The 16,215-nt window shown below is 41.0% G+C and overlaps 1 protein-coding gene across 4 annotated transcripts in view; it reads right to left on the minus strand.

Moving 5' to 3' along the window:
- Window positions 1-16,215, minus strand: part of relch (RAB11 binding and LisH domain, coiled-coil and HEAT repeat containing) — a 37,409-nt gene that overhangs the window by 2,331 nt on the left and 18,863 nt on the right. The window contains exons 12-29 of one of the 4 annotated variants that reach the window (XM_080050477.1): window positions 14,211-14,323; window positions 13,912-14,002; window positions 13,262-13,333; window positions 13,028-13,168; window positions 12,538-12,702; window positions 11,873-12,020; window positions 11,612-11,768; window positions 11,366-11,489; window positions 11,052-11,100; window positions 10,145-10,224; window positions 9,316-9,422; window positions 8,475-8,574; window positions 5,927-6,009; window positions 3,734-3,797; window positions 3,461-3,599; window positions 3,197-3,313; window positions 1,707-1,795; window positions 811-881 (exon numbers count right to left, since the gene is read on the minus strand). In XM_080050477.1, coding sequence (XP_079906603.1) covers window positions 811-881; window positions 1,707-1,795; window positions 3,197-3,313; window positions 3,461-3,599; window positions 3,734-3,797; window positions 5,927-6,009; window positions 8,475-8,574; window positions 9,316-9,422; window positions 10,145-10,224; window positions 11,052-11,100; window positions 11,366-11,489; window positions 11,612-11,768; window positions 11,873-12,020; window positions 12,538-12,702; window positions 13,028-13,168; window positions 13,262-13,333; window positions 13,912-14,002; window positions 14,211-14,323 — 1,910 coding nt within the window. Of the gene's footprint in view, window positions 1-810; window positions 882-1,706; window positions 1,796-3,196; window positions 3,314-3,460; window positions 3,600-3,733; window positions 3,798-5,926; window positions 6,010-6,819; window positions 8,202-8,474; window positions 8,575-9,315; window positions 9,423-10,144; window positions 10,225-11,051; window positions 11,101-11,365; window positions 11,490-11,611; window positions 11,769-11,872; window positions 12,021-12,537; window positions 12,703-13,027; window positions 13,169-13,261; window positions 13,334-13,911; window positions 14,003-14,210; window positions 14,324-16,215 lie in introns of those variants that run through there. The other 3 variants (XM_080050476.1, XR_013845432.1, XM_080050478.1) reach the window with 3 other exon arrangements.

Here is a 16,215-nt window from a genome sequence, read left to right on the forward strand (position 1 = left end):
TGATATATAGCTGCAAATGATTAGACCAATATTATGTGGTGCCACTTCAAAACGTCTTCCTGACAGAACACTCAATAAACTGTGGCGACCACAAAATATCAAGCTTTTTAGAATATGTCATCACAATCCAGTGCTCTTAGACATTCTGTCAAGGTCAAAACTGCTTCAAAAGAGAAATGCAGTGAAACTAAAGATCCAAGTTATCAATTACAATTACAGAGTCTAGAAATCGGAGAACCAAAATGACAGAGGACCCAGAAATCTCTCGGCACACGCTGAGACTTCTAACCTCAAGAGTTTTACTTGGCGGGGAACACACCCAAAACTGAGCATATGTAAAGAGAGGGAAGCAGAAATAAATATCCACACGTCTTACATCCATACACACACACTTCTATTTCTAATGAGCGCAGAACATATGTTAACAAGATGGTAGAAAACATATTTAAAAAAAAAGACGCCCACAGTATGGCCCCTGTCCCAGCTCTCTGAGCTTTAGCAAAACAACTCCTTTCATTTATTCGCCTTTTTCTTTCTGCGAAGATACCCACATAATGAGCCAGCGCGCTCACATTCCCCTCTCCCCTGAGGAATAAACCCACAATATGGGCCCCATCCCAACCCTGTTTAGTGACCCCACTCCCTCACAGTAGGACTTCTACTTCCCCCACCAGATTCTTCTCCGAGCTATCCACTTCTCCGCTTGCTGCCGTCACTGCTTCCCGATGCGATTAAACCCAATATTATGCAAATGGTTTGAGAGGAAGACATGGTGTGAACTGGACTGTTTGTTTGTTTGTTTGTTCTCACCCTTGTGCGTCTGCCATTCCTCTGTTTTCCACCTTGATTTCGCACTCTTTGATCATAGAACTCAGAATAACCTGTGGAGAATATGACAAATGGCAGATTTAAGCAGAAAAAAAAGTCTACTGAATCTCATGATTTCCAAAGATAATTTTCCTAAATAATGCATTGGACTCTATACAATTCATGGTATGCTTTTTAACAACTGGCGAGATACAGTATAAATCAATACGTTTTTTGTCCCATAGTGAGAATAAAAATGAACTTGTTGCTATTTGTGTGTTTTAATGCATGAAAGTTCCAGCTTCGAAAATAATTCCCGTCTTATCGGATGTACGTAGGTTTTACAGACAGAGTGGATGTGCGTAGAGAAAGGAGTCAACTGATCGTTAGTCACATCGGGGAAAAAAATGCTCGTATGAAATGCATGGCGTGAGATTCGGAGACATAAAAATAAATACGCTAGAGGTGTGTGTGTGTGTGTATGAGTGTGTGTGTGTGTGTGTGTGTGTGTGTGTATGTATGTATGTATGTATGTATGTATGTATGTATGTGTGTATGTATGTATGTATGTGTGTATGTGTGTGTGTGTGTGTGTGTGTGTGTGTGTGTGTGTGTGTGTGTGTGTGTGTGTGTGTGTGTGTGTGTGTGTGTGTGTGTGTGTGTGTGTGTGTGTGTGTGTGTGTGTGTGTGTGTGTGTGTGTGTGTGTGTGTGTGTATGAGTGTGTCTGAGAGAGAGGTGAAGAGTCAAGAGACTGTCTGGCTTTACCAATATATTACTATGCATGCGGTGTGTGCATTTTGGACTTCTAGAACCAGTGTCTTAGTTGGATATTGATGTGAATATGTGTGTGTGTGTGTGTGTGTGTGTGTGTGTGTGTGTGTGTGTGTGTTGGCCTGACCTCGTGCTCGGGGGAGAGTTGTTCCATGTCTGCGCGGAGGCACCTCAGGCCAGGCAGGAAGTGGTTGACCATCACCTCCTCAGAAATGACTGCAAAAGGGAAGTTAAGGACTGCACTGGAATGAAAAACTTGGAGAACCGTTTTAAAAAATGCCACTTTATCCAAAGCACATTGCAACACCAGGAAAGAACGCATACCTATTCATACAATGGGAATTCCTATGGTAAGCCGAATGTGGGTGTTCATAAAAAAAATGATATATATACAGTATATGATGAGAAAAAGCTGGAAAAACCAACCAATTTCCAACTGAGCATAACTTAGCATCTAGTTTAACATAGCTAAACTGCTGATGGGGCCCAGTGAGAAAAAATATATGCTTTTTATGTATTAAAAAGCAAAGACAAAACCTACTTTATCAATCGCAACAACCCTCTTCCTAGCTCAAGACATTACATTTTCAGCACAACTGTACTATGTTCCAGGGCTGCCATGTGCTTTGCCACCTGTCATAGCCACTGGAGCCATATGGGACACAGAGTTGACACAAATCGATATTTTTAGAAGATAGAAAATGTACAATTTCAGGAGCGTGACACACTGATTACAAGAGAAAGAGGTGCAGTGAGGAGGTACGGCCTCTGAGGTTAGGTTCCATCCTGGACACTACTGCACTGGGAAATAACAGCCTAACAAAGATCCGCAGGAATGAACCTCATACCATCCTCGGAGTGTGTGTGTGTGTGTGTGTGTGTGTGTGTGTGTGTGTGTGTGTGTGTGTGTGTGTGTGTGTGTGTGTGTGTAAGGCCTGGGTGTGGTTGACAGAGTAGGGAAAAGGAAAAACAACGTGAGAAAGGGGAAAATAGTAGAAACGAAAGAATGACAGAAGAGAAGGATGGCAGAGCCAGAGGAGAGGTAATGTAAACCTGAGTGCTATCCTGGGAACTGTTACTAGGGATTGAAGTTGATGTTCAGAGCTTTCCTCCTCTCACGCTCCTTCTCCCTCTCCCTCTCTCTCTCATCCTTTCCTTTGCTTAACCAACCCTGTAATTACCTCTTTCCCCAAAATGGAGGTAGCCTTTTTTCCCCCCTTTCTCCTCCTGCCAAATAACAGGCAAACTCTGCCAACACACACACACACACACTGAACCACACACTTGGTGCAGGGACCACGCTGATATGTATAGTCAGTAGCACATCTATCCAGTGAAGCTAGCATATTATCAGCCATTCCAACCGGTCTCCCCAATGACTCACTGTTGCACCAGCTAACCATGAACCCAAGCCAGCCTTGACACACACTTCTAGTAAATCCTTTGGAAATACACACAGCACTCTAGTTAAAAAGGTTGGAGAGCTTACCTCTCGGAAAAATAGCGTGGACTACTTGTTTTCATTCTAAAGTTTCACGAGGTTATTTAGGTGTTAGACTTTTAAGTATGTAGCCAGTATTAATACAACAACATTACATATGAACTATGGGAGGATACAGCAGCAGGAGAGGGCACTGTAGGCCTCAAACAGCTGCGTGGCGACATCAATCCTCTTGGTCTCCACCGTCTGGCTGTTGTTGCCTAGCGCCAGCTTGTGAAGGTGTGGCAACACAACTGGAAGAATTTAAAATATAGATTAAAAAAAGTCAATGCAAATCAGAGCAAAAGTAAAAAGTAAACAACTGGGACATGGTTTAAATATTGGGATTAAAAAAAAAGAACATTTGTTTGTATGTATGTTTTAATGTATCCTTGACATACACTCATCTCTAAAGCGTGGCTCTGCATTGGGTCCAACCCTTCCAAAAGTCCTGATGATCTCTATGTGCAAAGAGTGCTGATCCTGGTACTGAGGGTCTTCAAGGAACGATGCCAGCTGCATTTTCACACGCTCCAGCAACTACACACACACACACACACACACACACACACACACACACACACACACACAATTTTAATATGCTTTATGATCATTTATAAACAAGATGTATTTAATCAAATGTAGTCATTGCCTGCGTATCACTAGTTTCCTACCTCTTTCTGTGTGACAGTCTCCATGATGGTACCAAAGGCAGGGATAGTGGATATCCTCACTGAGCTAAAAGCAGCCGGGGAGCAAGACAGCGGTTTTTACCATTTACAGTCACTGTATCACTCTTTTAGGTATTCTCCACCTTCTCCATTAGGACTGTGCCTTTGACCAAGCATCCCATGAGTCAAATATTATTTGCATATAGCGATATAGATATATTCAATTGAATTCCTGATTGACCATAGGCTCACTTTAAAAGGTGCAACAAGGAACTTTTAAAAATAGTCTCAATTTTCCTCTGATGATCAGAAAGGACATGTAACAGCTAACTAGACCATCAGTGCAGTATACTATTTTCATATAGTTATTCTTTATGCCTTTGTCATGGGTACGCTCGACCAGGAACAACAGCTGGCGTTTTAAAAACACTACCACTTCTGTCCAAAGGGGGTGCAAGAATGAACACAAATTGAAAGTTCCTCGGAGCACCTTTAAGTCATTAGTAGAGAGGCACCAGTACATTTTTCCTAGGGCTAATTTCAGATTTTTCAAACCATGCTAATAATTGATATAAATATTGGCTGATAATTATGGATTTCTTATTCCAATGGAGTCTAGTCCCAAGTAAGAATTCATACTAAAACCACAAATAACCACTTCAGTTAACATGTAGTGATTACATTGTGATGACATGCTAGTAACCACAGTGATGACTGTGGTGGTTGCTCACGTAGCGGACTGCCTAAATCATTACATGACAAGAGGCTGTGACATCTGAACACAGTACACTGACAAAGCTCACTGCATGAGGGTATCAATGCTATCAATATTTTGCTAAAAGCTGCAAGTTGAGCTTTAATTTACACTTTGCTGATTGAGTAAGTTTATATTCGACTGTGCAAGATCTAAAATGTTCTTAGCATATAGGGGATCCAATATAACAAAAAAGTTGCTATATTTTGCAAGTAATATTTGACCCAGATCTAAATTGAACGTGTTACAACAGATCAAACAACTGTATAACTAAGAACAACATATCATTCTCCATCTCACAAGCTTATTTAACTTCAAAGTAAAGTACAGGGTTGCAAGGATAATTTAATTCCCAAATCCATCTTAAATGAACACAAAACACAAAAACATATTTATAATAAAAAAACATCTGAGAATAACCGATGATTTGAAGTGAACTGTGATAAGCAAGATTAATGCGGTGCTGTTAGGGTGATGTTAGATAATCATTCCACTGTCAGTAGGAGCAGGAAGATCAAAAGTTAGACTTCGGCCATCTTTGAATTGGCTTGTTTCTCATTATGTATGTAATTGATCATTTTTATTCTAAAGTCTGTTGCTAATGGGCACAGCAAGACATAGTATATAATGCCAACAATGCCATTTACTTTACTTCAAATATAATGATTATATTTTTAAACATAAATACTGTTGAATCTAAAACTTGGGGACAAGTACGCACCCATTAGGTAATCAAAAACTATTACCATAGCATTTCAATACAGAGAACAATTTATTGAAAGGGGCTGCATTCCAACAGTGTTGCCACTTATTTAATCATCTTCATCAACAGGCTGCATCAAAAAATGCATTTCACTTTGAGGAGATCTGATATGAATCATTTGGAATCAGTGTAAAAGCATGGTGAGAAAGTTTATCTCCTGTTTATGCCACAATAAAAAGGTCCAATGTGTGACGCAAGATTGAAATAGGGGCGTTTTAAGTATGTCAAAACATTTAACCACAATGGCTGCAGAGATCAGTGGACAGTGAATAGCACTTTTTTTAGCCACCATTCAAGCTAATTCAGCAAGACACCCTGCGTTCCAATCCCCATACTTCCCTACTATTCAGTATGCCAGAAAAAGATTTAGGATGTCCCAATACATGTACATTAATTGCAGTATGCTGAAAATACATAAATGCCCCACTAACTCCAATAGCATTTTGGATTATTCTTCTTTATTCTTGACATTTCTCGACATAATGAAAAAAAAAACTTCCTTATCTGATTTTATTTTTTCTCTTAAACTCTTCTGTACTTTAGTATGTAGTGTAGTAAAAAGAAAAAAAGTATGTAAATTGGAACGCTAGGACTGCTTGACACTGTAAGGATGCAGCCCCCACAAAAAGAAAACAGTGTTTAGAGAGAGTTTTTTTTTTTCTTGTGTCGATTGACTCACAATTCAGGCCCACTGCACAGAGTTATAAGAGCCGGAGCCGCCCGGCGATCTACTAATGCTTCACTCATGCCTCGGAGAACCAACTGCAAACCCACCACACAGCAGGATGAGAGAGGGAGAGGCAGGGTGGGAGGAGGAGGAGAGATAGAAGATAGAAGGGATGGATATGGAGAAGAGAGAGAGAGAGATACAGAGAGAGAGAGAGAGAGAGAGAGAGAGAGAGAGAGAGAGAGAGAGAGAGAGAGAGAGAGAGAGAAAGAGGGGTACAGAGAGGGAGAGGGAGAGAGAGAGAGAGAGAGATAAAACTGAGAAAGACGGAGTGAAGACAACCAACCACTAGCTGGTCGGTCGGCAAGGAGGAGGGGGCTCTGCTTAAACGTAGTGTGGTGGGGAGGAGGAGGAGGAGGAGGGGGGGGGGGGGGGTTACAGATGTGCATGCCTGGATGGTACTATTGCCACATGCAGGCAACGTGCACTCACAACACTGGAACGGTTAGCGTTAGAGACTGACAATTTGACGGGAGCTGACGGGGGTTAGTAGTGCAGAAAGAACATGCAGAGAGTCTTAAGTGTTAACGGTGGCTATGCTGAGGAATCACCCCCATGGCCCAGCCTAAACCTAAACAGGAGCAACTCCACACAACCACTGGAAGCTAATGCCATTCAAAGATAAGATTTATAAAGGGGTTTTTAAAAATCAGAAATTGTAAAGTTAAATAGATGTGAAAAACACTTGTCTTGAGAAATGATCTAGTGCTGACTTGCTCCTGGCAGGCATAGACTTGTTTGAGTCTGAGTGTGATAGTTGTCAGGCGGCGAAGAGAAGGGGGGAGAGAGACGCGGCACGGTTTACTGTTGTTTGTTGTTGTTGTTGTCGTTGTATTTCCACTTACATTTCAGGGTCGGATGACAGTGTGATGAGAGCCGGCACCACTCTCTGAGCTACCAGCGTCTCATTCACCCCCTTCACCAGCAGCTGATCGGATTGGACAGAGCCAGCCGTGATGTCACAGAGTTGGGGGGCGGGGCATTGGGACAAGAGCGAGCAACACCGCCAATAGATAAGAGAGTAAAAGAAAACAAACCAAAAAAAAAAAAGAAGCAAAACAAAACAAGGGGAGGGGAAAAAGAAAAAAAACAAAACACAAAAAGATAGAAAGAAAGTGATATACAATGACAAGAACCATAGCTGCAAGGCACGGAACGGTACTGCATGTATCAAGCAAGAGTGTGTACACAACAGACACACACACACTACCAATCACACAACCCTAAACAAACACACACACACTCACACATGCCCACGCATGTATGCAGAAGAAATAGCAAAGCCAACGTAGCTAAACTGCACAGATACTTTTACAGTATAGTGAGCATAAAGCTATGGGCTCTTCCCACAGACTCCAGGTCAGATTATCATTCCATTCATTCATTCAATTTGATAAACTTGTTGACAGTAAACAAATCTGACCTGGGATCTGTGGAAGAGGACCACATTTCAACCCACAGTTTTGACAATGGTGGACAGCTAATCACTATGGAATGGTTGACAGTTGGGTGTGTTGGGAAAGGGTAAGTTTTTCACAAAACAGGGGGGGGGACATAGGGGCACATGAATACAGCCTACCACTCCTCCTCCCCAAAGTCTAGACCACACAGGTCCCGTTCTACTGCTATACCTAGATCCTAATCCAAACAGTTGACCTTTAAGTGTGCACTGATCTCAAAAGGATAGGGATAATTTGGCTGGTTCTCATTGCTAAGGCTATGACTTCTACCATGGGAACCCCTGGTTAACATTTTATACAATCAGTGGAATAAATTCACAAGGAGGAAAACACATAAACCCTCATGCCATTTTAATAATAATAATAATAATAATAATAATAATAATAATAATAATAATAATAATAATAATAATAATAATAATAATAATAATAATAATAATAAATTTGCACAAAACCAGAAATACTGGCAACATATCTATATTGAATTATATTTCCCCAACAACACTTAAAAGGGAACAGGCCTTGAAATGGTTTCACTATACTTCCAGATTGCCGTCTTTAGCTTTTCTCTGACGTGCAGCAGTTATTGATGTGGCTGAGAGCAGTGCACAGTGAAAGGTCTCATGTTAACATTAGGACGGTCTCATCACACAGCACACAGTTGGAACCAGGGGCTCTGATAAGCTACGGTGGTGTCTCCTCACATTCTTAAGGACAGAGTAGCTAAATATTAAATGCATGTTAAACAGCGGCAATAGCAAGCAGAGCTAGCACATGGATAGCAAATAGATAAACATGAAAATTGTATCTATAATGTTGGACAATTTTAGCTGGAATACATCATTTGTAGTTTAATTAGGAAAGTATTTTCTAATGGTAACATTTTAGTTAATTATTACACACATAATCACATTACAAAATAAATTAAACTGGAATACAATTTTATCCACATTTCTAGGTTGTGTTTATGTAAACAATATACGATCAAAACGCTGAACATTTGTTATAAGTGCATAACAACTAGAGTGTGGGTTTTGTACCTCAAACATCCGTGCTGCGGTACAGCGGACCAGTGCAGAGGTATGGACTACCCCATACCACAGAACAGTCAGCAACAATTCATGGTACACTGGGTTGGCCCTGGACAGAGAGCATACAATAAATGAGCAATATAGAGGCAGCTGTCAAACAAGAACTTTCTTTCAAATTTGAAATTAATATTTTTTTTTTAATATGGAGATCATTTTTGACATGTAACCACAGCAATGCAAATCAGTAAAACCATACAGAAGAAGGTTTGTGTCAATGACCGATTTTCAAGTGGGGGTATTTTGTTCTGCAAGCCATAAAAGAGTAAATGTATATGTGTGTGACTGTCTGCGTGTGTGTATTCTTCTTTATCTATCCAACAGTGGACCATGGTATCGTAACACATTCACATTCAAAATGTGGACCAAACATTTTGGAGATCAGGTCTTCATATTGCGCTGAAATCGTGTCTCAAATTGTGTATTTTCTTTCTTTTTAGCCATGGGGGGACCTGAAGGTTCTATGGTTGTGAATGAATGAAGCTTGTATCCATCCCTGGCACCAGCAGGGTTGGATTAAACTAGTTCACTTCAATCAGGCCATAATTATATAGCATGACATAATAACACAGCAAAATAGGAATAGCCCAATGGAAGCTAAAAAACAATGTCACTTTAAAAAAAAAATATATAGGTATATGGATTACAATCAACATATTCTGTATATGATTAAAACACAGATACATAAATTAAATTACTATTATGATTAGAAACAGTGGTCCACACTCAGTCAGTGTACGATAATAGTCCACAGTTGGTAGCGTAGGAATGTATGAGTGTATGTAAGTCTCACCCCAGCTCTACAAAGGAGGCCTTCAGGCTGTCGAGAGGTGCATGGGACAAGGACAGGGTTGTCATAACATCCTCCAGAAAACCCACCAGCAACTTGCGATCTTCGTCCTGTGCGAAGATAATAATAATAATAATAGAATGTTTAGGTCGGTTACATAAAGTATGCAACAAATGAATAACATACATTTTATAATGTTTGTGTGTTCAGTTATGAGTGTTTTGGGAGCAGACATCTTTGACACTTTTAAACCAAGATGAAATGGAATGCTCTCAATTTGGTTCTTTTTGACATGCTGTGTTAAAGGGTAAATCAAGGCACAGCATGTGCTGTCCATTGTTTAAAAAAAATGCCAGATCCTTTTGTGAACATAACATCAACACATGAGGCAGCTTGATGTGTTTTGGAGTGGATTTTCCCTGTGACAAAGTACAATAACCCAAAGTGTAATGTGGTTCACACTCTACATTCTAACTCATACAAGAAAGAATAGGGGCTATAAATACTCAACATGTCAACTTTATATTCAAAACCATTGTCTTATTAAAATTCTGGAGACCGGAGATTTATCTTGCAAGACAGTAAGAAGCACCACAAGGCAGGACTCTTACCCCCCTGCTATACAGGGCACATAAGCTACATAAGGATACACTCCCACTCTCCCACTCTAATCAATGAGAGCCGTTACACTGAGCCCAGCCCATGCAGCAGCAGTTGGTGACCTGATCAGTGTATAGCCCCTAGGGTTACAATACATCAGCTTCAACTGCTCTATCCAGGTGTTTTCTAGTCACTTACTTTTTTTTTTGGCTGTGGGTTTCTATACATTTACCTGATTGTAACAAGTCAGCACTCCAGTAGCATAGATGGGGACTGTAGCTTTGGTGAGAATACCGTGGTCTGCTGAAGGATCTGGAAAAACAAAAAAAATAAAACCAGAATGAATGAATAGGCTGTGTATCTGTGTATCTGAGTCTAAATGGCAGTGGGCGCGGGACCTGATAAGCCTTTGGCTTCTCCTAACACCCTTCGGACGATAACACAAAGTAATATGTATGAATATGCAAAGAGAAAATTGTGTATTGTGTGTAATTGTCCGGAAGAATAATAAATAAATAAATAAAAAACAAATATTTATACGTAGCTGCATTGCATTATAGTGTGTTGATTCTTCTCTGCCTTCGTGGAGATTGACATTTTAATTTAATTTTGGTCCAACTCTTCTCACACTCACACTGTTACTACAATTAAATGCTGTAATTTGCCAAATGAATCATATTTAAAATACACCTGCACATGATGAGGTGGGGTAGAATATTAAACATTGTGTAAGCCATTTGGTAACATTGTGTCTATACAGCATACATTATTTCATAGCGGTTATACAAAAATCCACTGAAAAGGACAGTTGCAACCTAAGGTCACACAATGACCTATGCACAGACTTGGACTCAATACCTCAAGACATTTCATACATGGCCACAATACCAAACCTTAATCACTTGGCAGCCAGCTGAGACCAAGCACCTCATATAACTACAGAAACATGTCCGGAATAAAACGGAAAGTGGGGAACACCCATAACTGACTCCAAATAGCTTGTTGACATCAACAGTGTCTGCGTCTGAACTCGACATACCAACATTCTCTTTTGAGACTTTAGTAAATCATACAGCAAATTCATATCTGTGTGTGTGTGTGTGTGCGTTTGTTTATGAGTAGGTTTAATCTGCACTCACCAACATTCTCTTCAGATAGTCGCAAGATCTCTTGGAACTGTGGTTTAACCTAGAAAAGTTCACGAGGATAAACAAATTCTGTCATCAGTACATGTATGAATTCATTTATCATGCTCAAAACTTCAAACCAGGCCATAGAAAGGCATGGTATTCACGACTGCTGTCTGTTCTACTTTTACCGTTACCGGAACACATTTTGATTTGTAGTTGAAAAGAAGTGTGCATGCAAGGACACTATATTTTTTCAATGCACAAATTAGACACACATTTTCTGTAGAATTCGGACGAGAAGAATCAGGTTTTTCCCCCCTTACCTTAGTGTTGGTAAAGATCTTGCCGAAGGTGCGACAGAACCTCCAGAAGAAGCGAGAGAACTCGTGAACGCAGGTGGACGACGTCACATTGATGCGACTCACGATGTCTATGAGCTGAGGGAGACTGGAGACGGAGAAAAAAAAACACATGGAAATCAGTGCATGTGTGATGGACACAGCTACAATGTACCAAACCATCTGTCTATAGATATCTATCCATCTTTCCACAGTTGTGTGTGTTCTTACAATTGGTTGACCACCCATAGCAGGCTATCCCAGCCCGTGGTTCCCTCGTGTTCGAGCTGGTTGTCATAAAGTAGCAGCAGTGCACTCAGCATCTCTCTACTGCCGATGATGGTTGCCATGTCTTGGAGGGGAGAAGCCGGCCTGGGGAAACGGGTCACTGCAAGGTAGAGAATGAAAAATAAGGAAATGTTCCAACCTAATATTTACTCATCTACTTGTATGTGTGACTTGTGTGTGTGTGTGTGAGTGTAGTTGTCCTACCCTCTATTGCAGGTATGTCTCCCGGGAGCTTAGCTCTGCTGGTGAAGGGTGCATTCTGCAGCACCACAGCAAACAGAGGAGGGATGAGAGACTGCAGGGCCGACAGGTTGATGTGCAACTTGTGTTCATCCAGACCGTGTTCTCCTTGCTGCAGAAAGAGGGAGGAATTAAGGGATAAGAAGGGGGGGGGGGATGGGAAATAAAGTGAGCCAAAATGTGAAAGTTTCATTCAATTTAGATTTTGGTTCACAGATATACGTATAGCCTAGAAATTATGCTTTTGCCACACATGTATTTTGTGTAACAACAGGACTTTAATTGAAGTTGAATTATTTTGTAGATATACCGTTAATTGCTGTATTTAAACCTTAGTAAATCAGAATGTTTGTCCCTTTGTTATCATACAGTAATGAACAGGATCAAGGATGACAGTAGGCTAATCATATGGTGTTTACTTCTAAAGTTCTTTATAGTACAGACTTCTACTATATCATCATCATTTTGCTAAACCTGAAAATGACATGTCATGCACATACAGTGTTGTATGCCTCATTTGGATGCCTTTGCCTCAACAAACTCATTTTGATCCTATCAAGAAGGTGTGATAAAGGTTTTCAGGTTACAGGCCTAGCAATGAAGTTATACACACAGACACATGCACTTACCATAAGTAGTTTCTCTATACGTGCCAACAGAGTAGGGATGACTACAGTGTACAGGGTGCCCAGCTCTGTGGTCCACGCAGCAAAGGCAGGAATGAAGACCTGGTGGACTGCACTGACCACACGCTCTGAGGGGTCCCCAAGAGACAGCAGCATCAGCTCAAAACCCTGGAACACACACACACACACACACACACACACACACACACACACACACACACACACACACACACACACACACACACACACACACACACACACACACACACACACACACACACACACACACACACACACACACACACACACACACACACACACACACACACACACACACACACACACACACACACACACACACACACACAACATATTTATACAATTCTGAGCATGAAAATACACCAGCAGCAAACCTACTCGTAACACCTAAGGCTATTTCAGTGTATAATATATAATCCATGTATAGATTTCCTCAGCAAGTGGAAACACATACCTGGGAGTACTTGTCAGGGTCATCTATGTAACCCATGATTATAGCCAGGCTCTTGACCACAGCCTCTCTGACCATGTCTGCCTTATCCTCGGCCAGCATCTGCTGCAGCATGGACAACACCAAGGAGCTACGGATCTCCTTCTGTAGAAACCAGAGCATTCATTTCCATTTTATTCATCTATCAATATTGAAGTCAAATCTTTTATTGATTCTGTCCGCAAAATATATTCTTACAGGCAGGTATGGTGCTAAGGCTCCACAGGACTCTGCCACCAACAGTCTCCTCTCTGGATATTTGTGGTTAATCTGTCGAAGAAGAAAAACATTATTTTAAAAAAAAAGAGGCAAAAACAGGACAAGGGGTTGAAAGGAGGAGAGAGAGAAGTCGACTGGAGGGCAGCCACCGTGTGGAATGGAAACAACTCCAGTATGATCAACACGCTGACCCTGTGGAAACCCCTATTAAGTCTTTTCTCAGCCTCCAGACTGAGGGCAGCTGTTGTTGCCGTAAACGTCTTACATCAGGTGACACGGTTAGCGATGAAAAACAAAACCTGCTATCGCTTTTATGTCAGGGACACCAATCTAAATTACAAAAACATCTTGCAGAACGGATGTTAGTATTGTCAAATATGCATTGAGAAAAAGGCTTAATGAAATAACATACAGTTAATAAGCGTATTTGGACTGAAATAGAGCAGATATATAAGATATGAAAAGACAGATGGATTTAGGAATGGCCTTAGGAAAAAAACCCTACAAAGTGATGATATGATAAACAGCTCAACTCGGCAGGAGTATGCAAAGCCGGGCTTGTACTACCCAAGCGGTAAATCAGTGAAAGCATATTCAGTTTCCACCTGCAGTGTGTATGTGTACTGTACCTGTTCCCAGCACTGAGGAAGTAGTTCAGCCTCCACACGCGTGGGACCCACGTGCCTCGCAAACGCAACACACCCCGTCAGGATCATTTGTCTTTGGAAACAAAAACAAAAACAAAAACAAAGACAGAGACAGAGACACACACACACACACACACAGAAACATGTGAGAACACATTTCAGGAATTAAACAGTATGTTGTCTAATTTCTCATCAAAGGGCTAAATAATGATGTCTCAACTGCATGCGTATTGTTCGGTCGGCGCAAACAAACAAACAAACAAACAAACAAACAAACAGACCTCTGCTCATCGTCTGGTCTCTTGATGAGGTTAAAGAGGATGTGCAGGAGCTGGTCTCTCTCTTTAGGCTCTGGGTGAAGGCAGGCGGTGCACAGGATGAGTGGGATCAACTCCTGGATGGGGGAAACAATAAGAAAGAAACAAGACAGATTTGATAGCATCAGTTTACATTCTTTGCGCAAAAAGGAGACACACAGGGAAAGGATGGCAGCACTCAAGCAGGCCTGGGAGCCTACTGAATACGGGGAATAGCCAAAGAAGGAGGTTGTGTTTATTAGAAAGAGGAGAAAAAGATGGAAAGTCACTGGGAAACAAAGTAAAACAAACTTTGAAACCAACAGGAGTCAATTCAACACCGGTGAAAACATGCTTACCTTCAATACCTTGTTGGTGTCATACCTTGACCCATTTGGCTTTTGAAGTACGCACATTGAAATGAAAAGTCACGAAATGTAGAAACTTAACCAGTGCATGCAAACACTCAGTCACACTTGCATAGATGGACAGAGTTCACACAGAGTTTACGGCCCTTTCCAGTCGAGAGGGGAGAGAGAGAGAGAGAGAGAGAGCTCGGCTGCCCTTGATGGAGGGCCTCCATGGCCAAATTGTGGCGAGGCCCTAAATTCCCACCACACACACACCCAAATTAGAGAGTGCACACAGAGAGTATGTTTTTTTTCAAAGAAACTCTTGTTTTTTTTCCAGTAAGATAGCATATTTCCTGCCAAGCGCGCTGGAAGAACGAGCAAAACCCCAACGCTGGACGGACAGATGGACTGGACAACGGGGACACTCGGGTAAAGATAGGCTGCGATGAGTCACTCAATCAATCCTATAAAAGGCAGTGCCATGTTGGCAATCTTTGAAAAAAAAAAGTCAAAAATATGGCATTTAAGTAGCAGAGGGTCATTTTTAAGTGGTTGCATGACGAATCCAGTGTGTGTGTGTGAAAGCAGTCCAAAGCGTCAGAACGCAGCAGAAACCTACACATCTAAACTGAACCCAGCCAGATTTAACTGTCACACTCAATACTCTTTACGCCTCTAAAAAATAACATAGGTCTCTACACTAGAAACATTTTTTGGAGACTTAACAGCACTGGCCTGATAAAACAAAATGAAGGAATTCATAAACATCACACATGCAAAAAAAGCCAGAAGCCACGCTGACCCTGGCCTGCTCTATTTCTGTGTTTTCTGATGTGAAGACTCTTTCAGGAGGTTAAACATCTGACCAGTCCTGGGTAAACATTGTGGGCAGGTACAGTGGACAGCACGACGCCAGGGCCCAGAGGCCAAAGGGGGCCTGATGCTTTACTTCAAAGAGCAGTGCTACTGAACAAACCAGTCATAGGACCACTATGTGTGAGAGCTGGCATCTAAATGTAGCACTTTAAAAAAATAGATATTTAAATTTAATTTCGATAGCCTACATCCACACCTTAAAGCCCCTGTAAAATCCAAATACACAAATTCCTTCGAACAATCTAATTTGGGGAGATAGTTGCATGATAGTAAGCATCTGAAAAGAGCTAGGCATATTTATCAATCCAAATGAAAGACATTGTCATTTACGTTTGATAAACTTTATGCTCTGGTTTTTATGACACAACAAGTATTTTTGAACCAATCACGGCAGTTCTCTGCCCGAACTTTCTATAATAATGACAGTCTGTTGCCATGGAGACAGTTTGATACTGCCACGCCCACACAGTCCTGTCAAACGGTCTGAGTTATATTTAATATTAATATTTGTAAACATTGTATTTTCATTCAAATCCTATTTTTGTAAAATATTATTGCCACATTCAACTTTGACATGGTATATTGATTTTTCACTATTTCAGACCAGGTTTCCAGAGGCTTTAGCACATTGCATTGATCATTAAAAAGTCTTTGTAACAGTATGTTCAAAAACATGGAACAAACAGTAGATGTCTGTCATTTGAGTTCCACCTTAACTCATTATCTCTGGTCTTGTAACTGTCTTGCTCAAACTGTCAATG

This window comes from Ammodytes marinus (genome assembly GCF_949987685.1).
Source record: "Ammodytes marinus genome assembly, chromosome: 21".
NCBI classification, from domain to species: domain Eukaryota; kingdom Metazoa; phylum Chordata; class Actinopteri; order Uranoscopiformes; family Ammodytidae; genus Ammodytes; species Ammodytes marinus.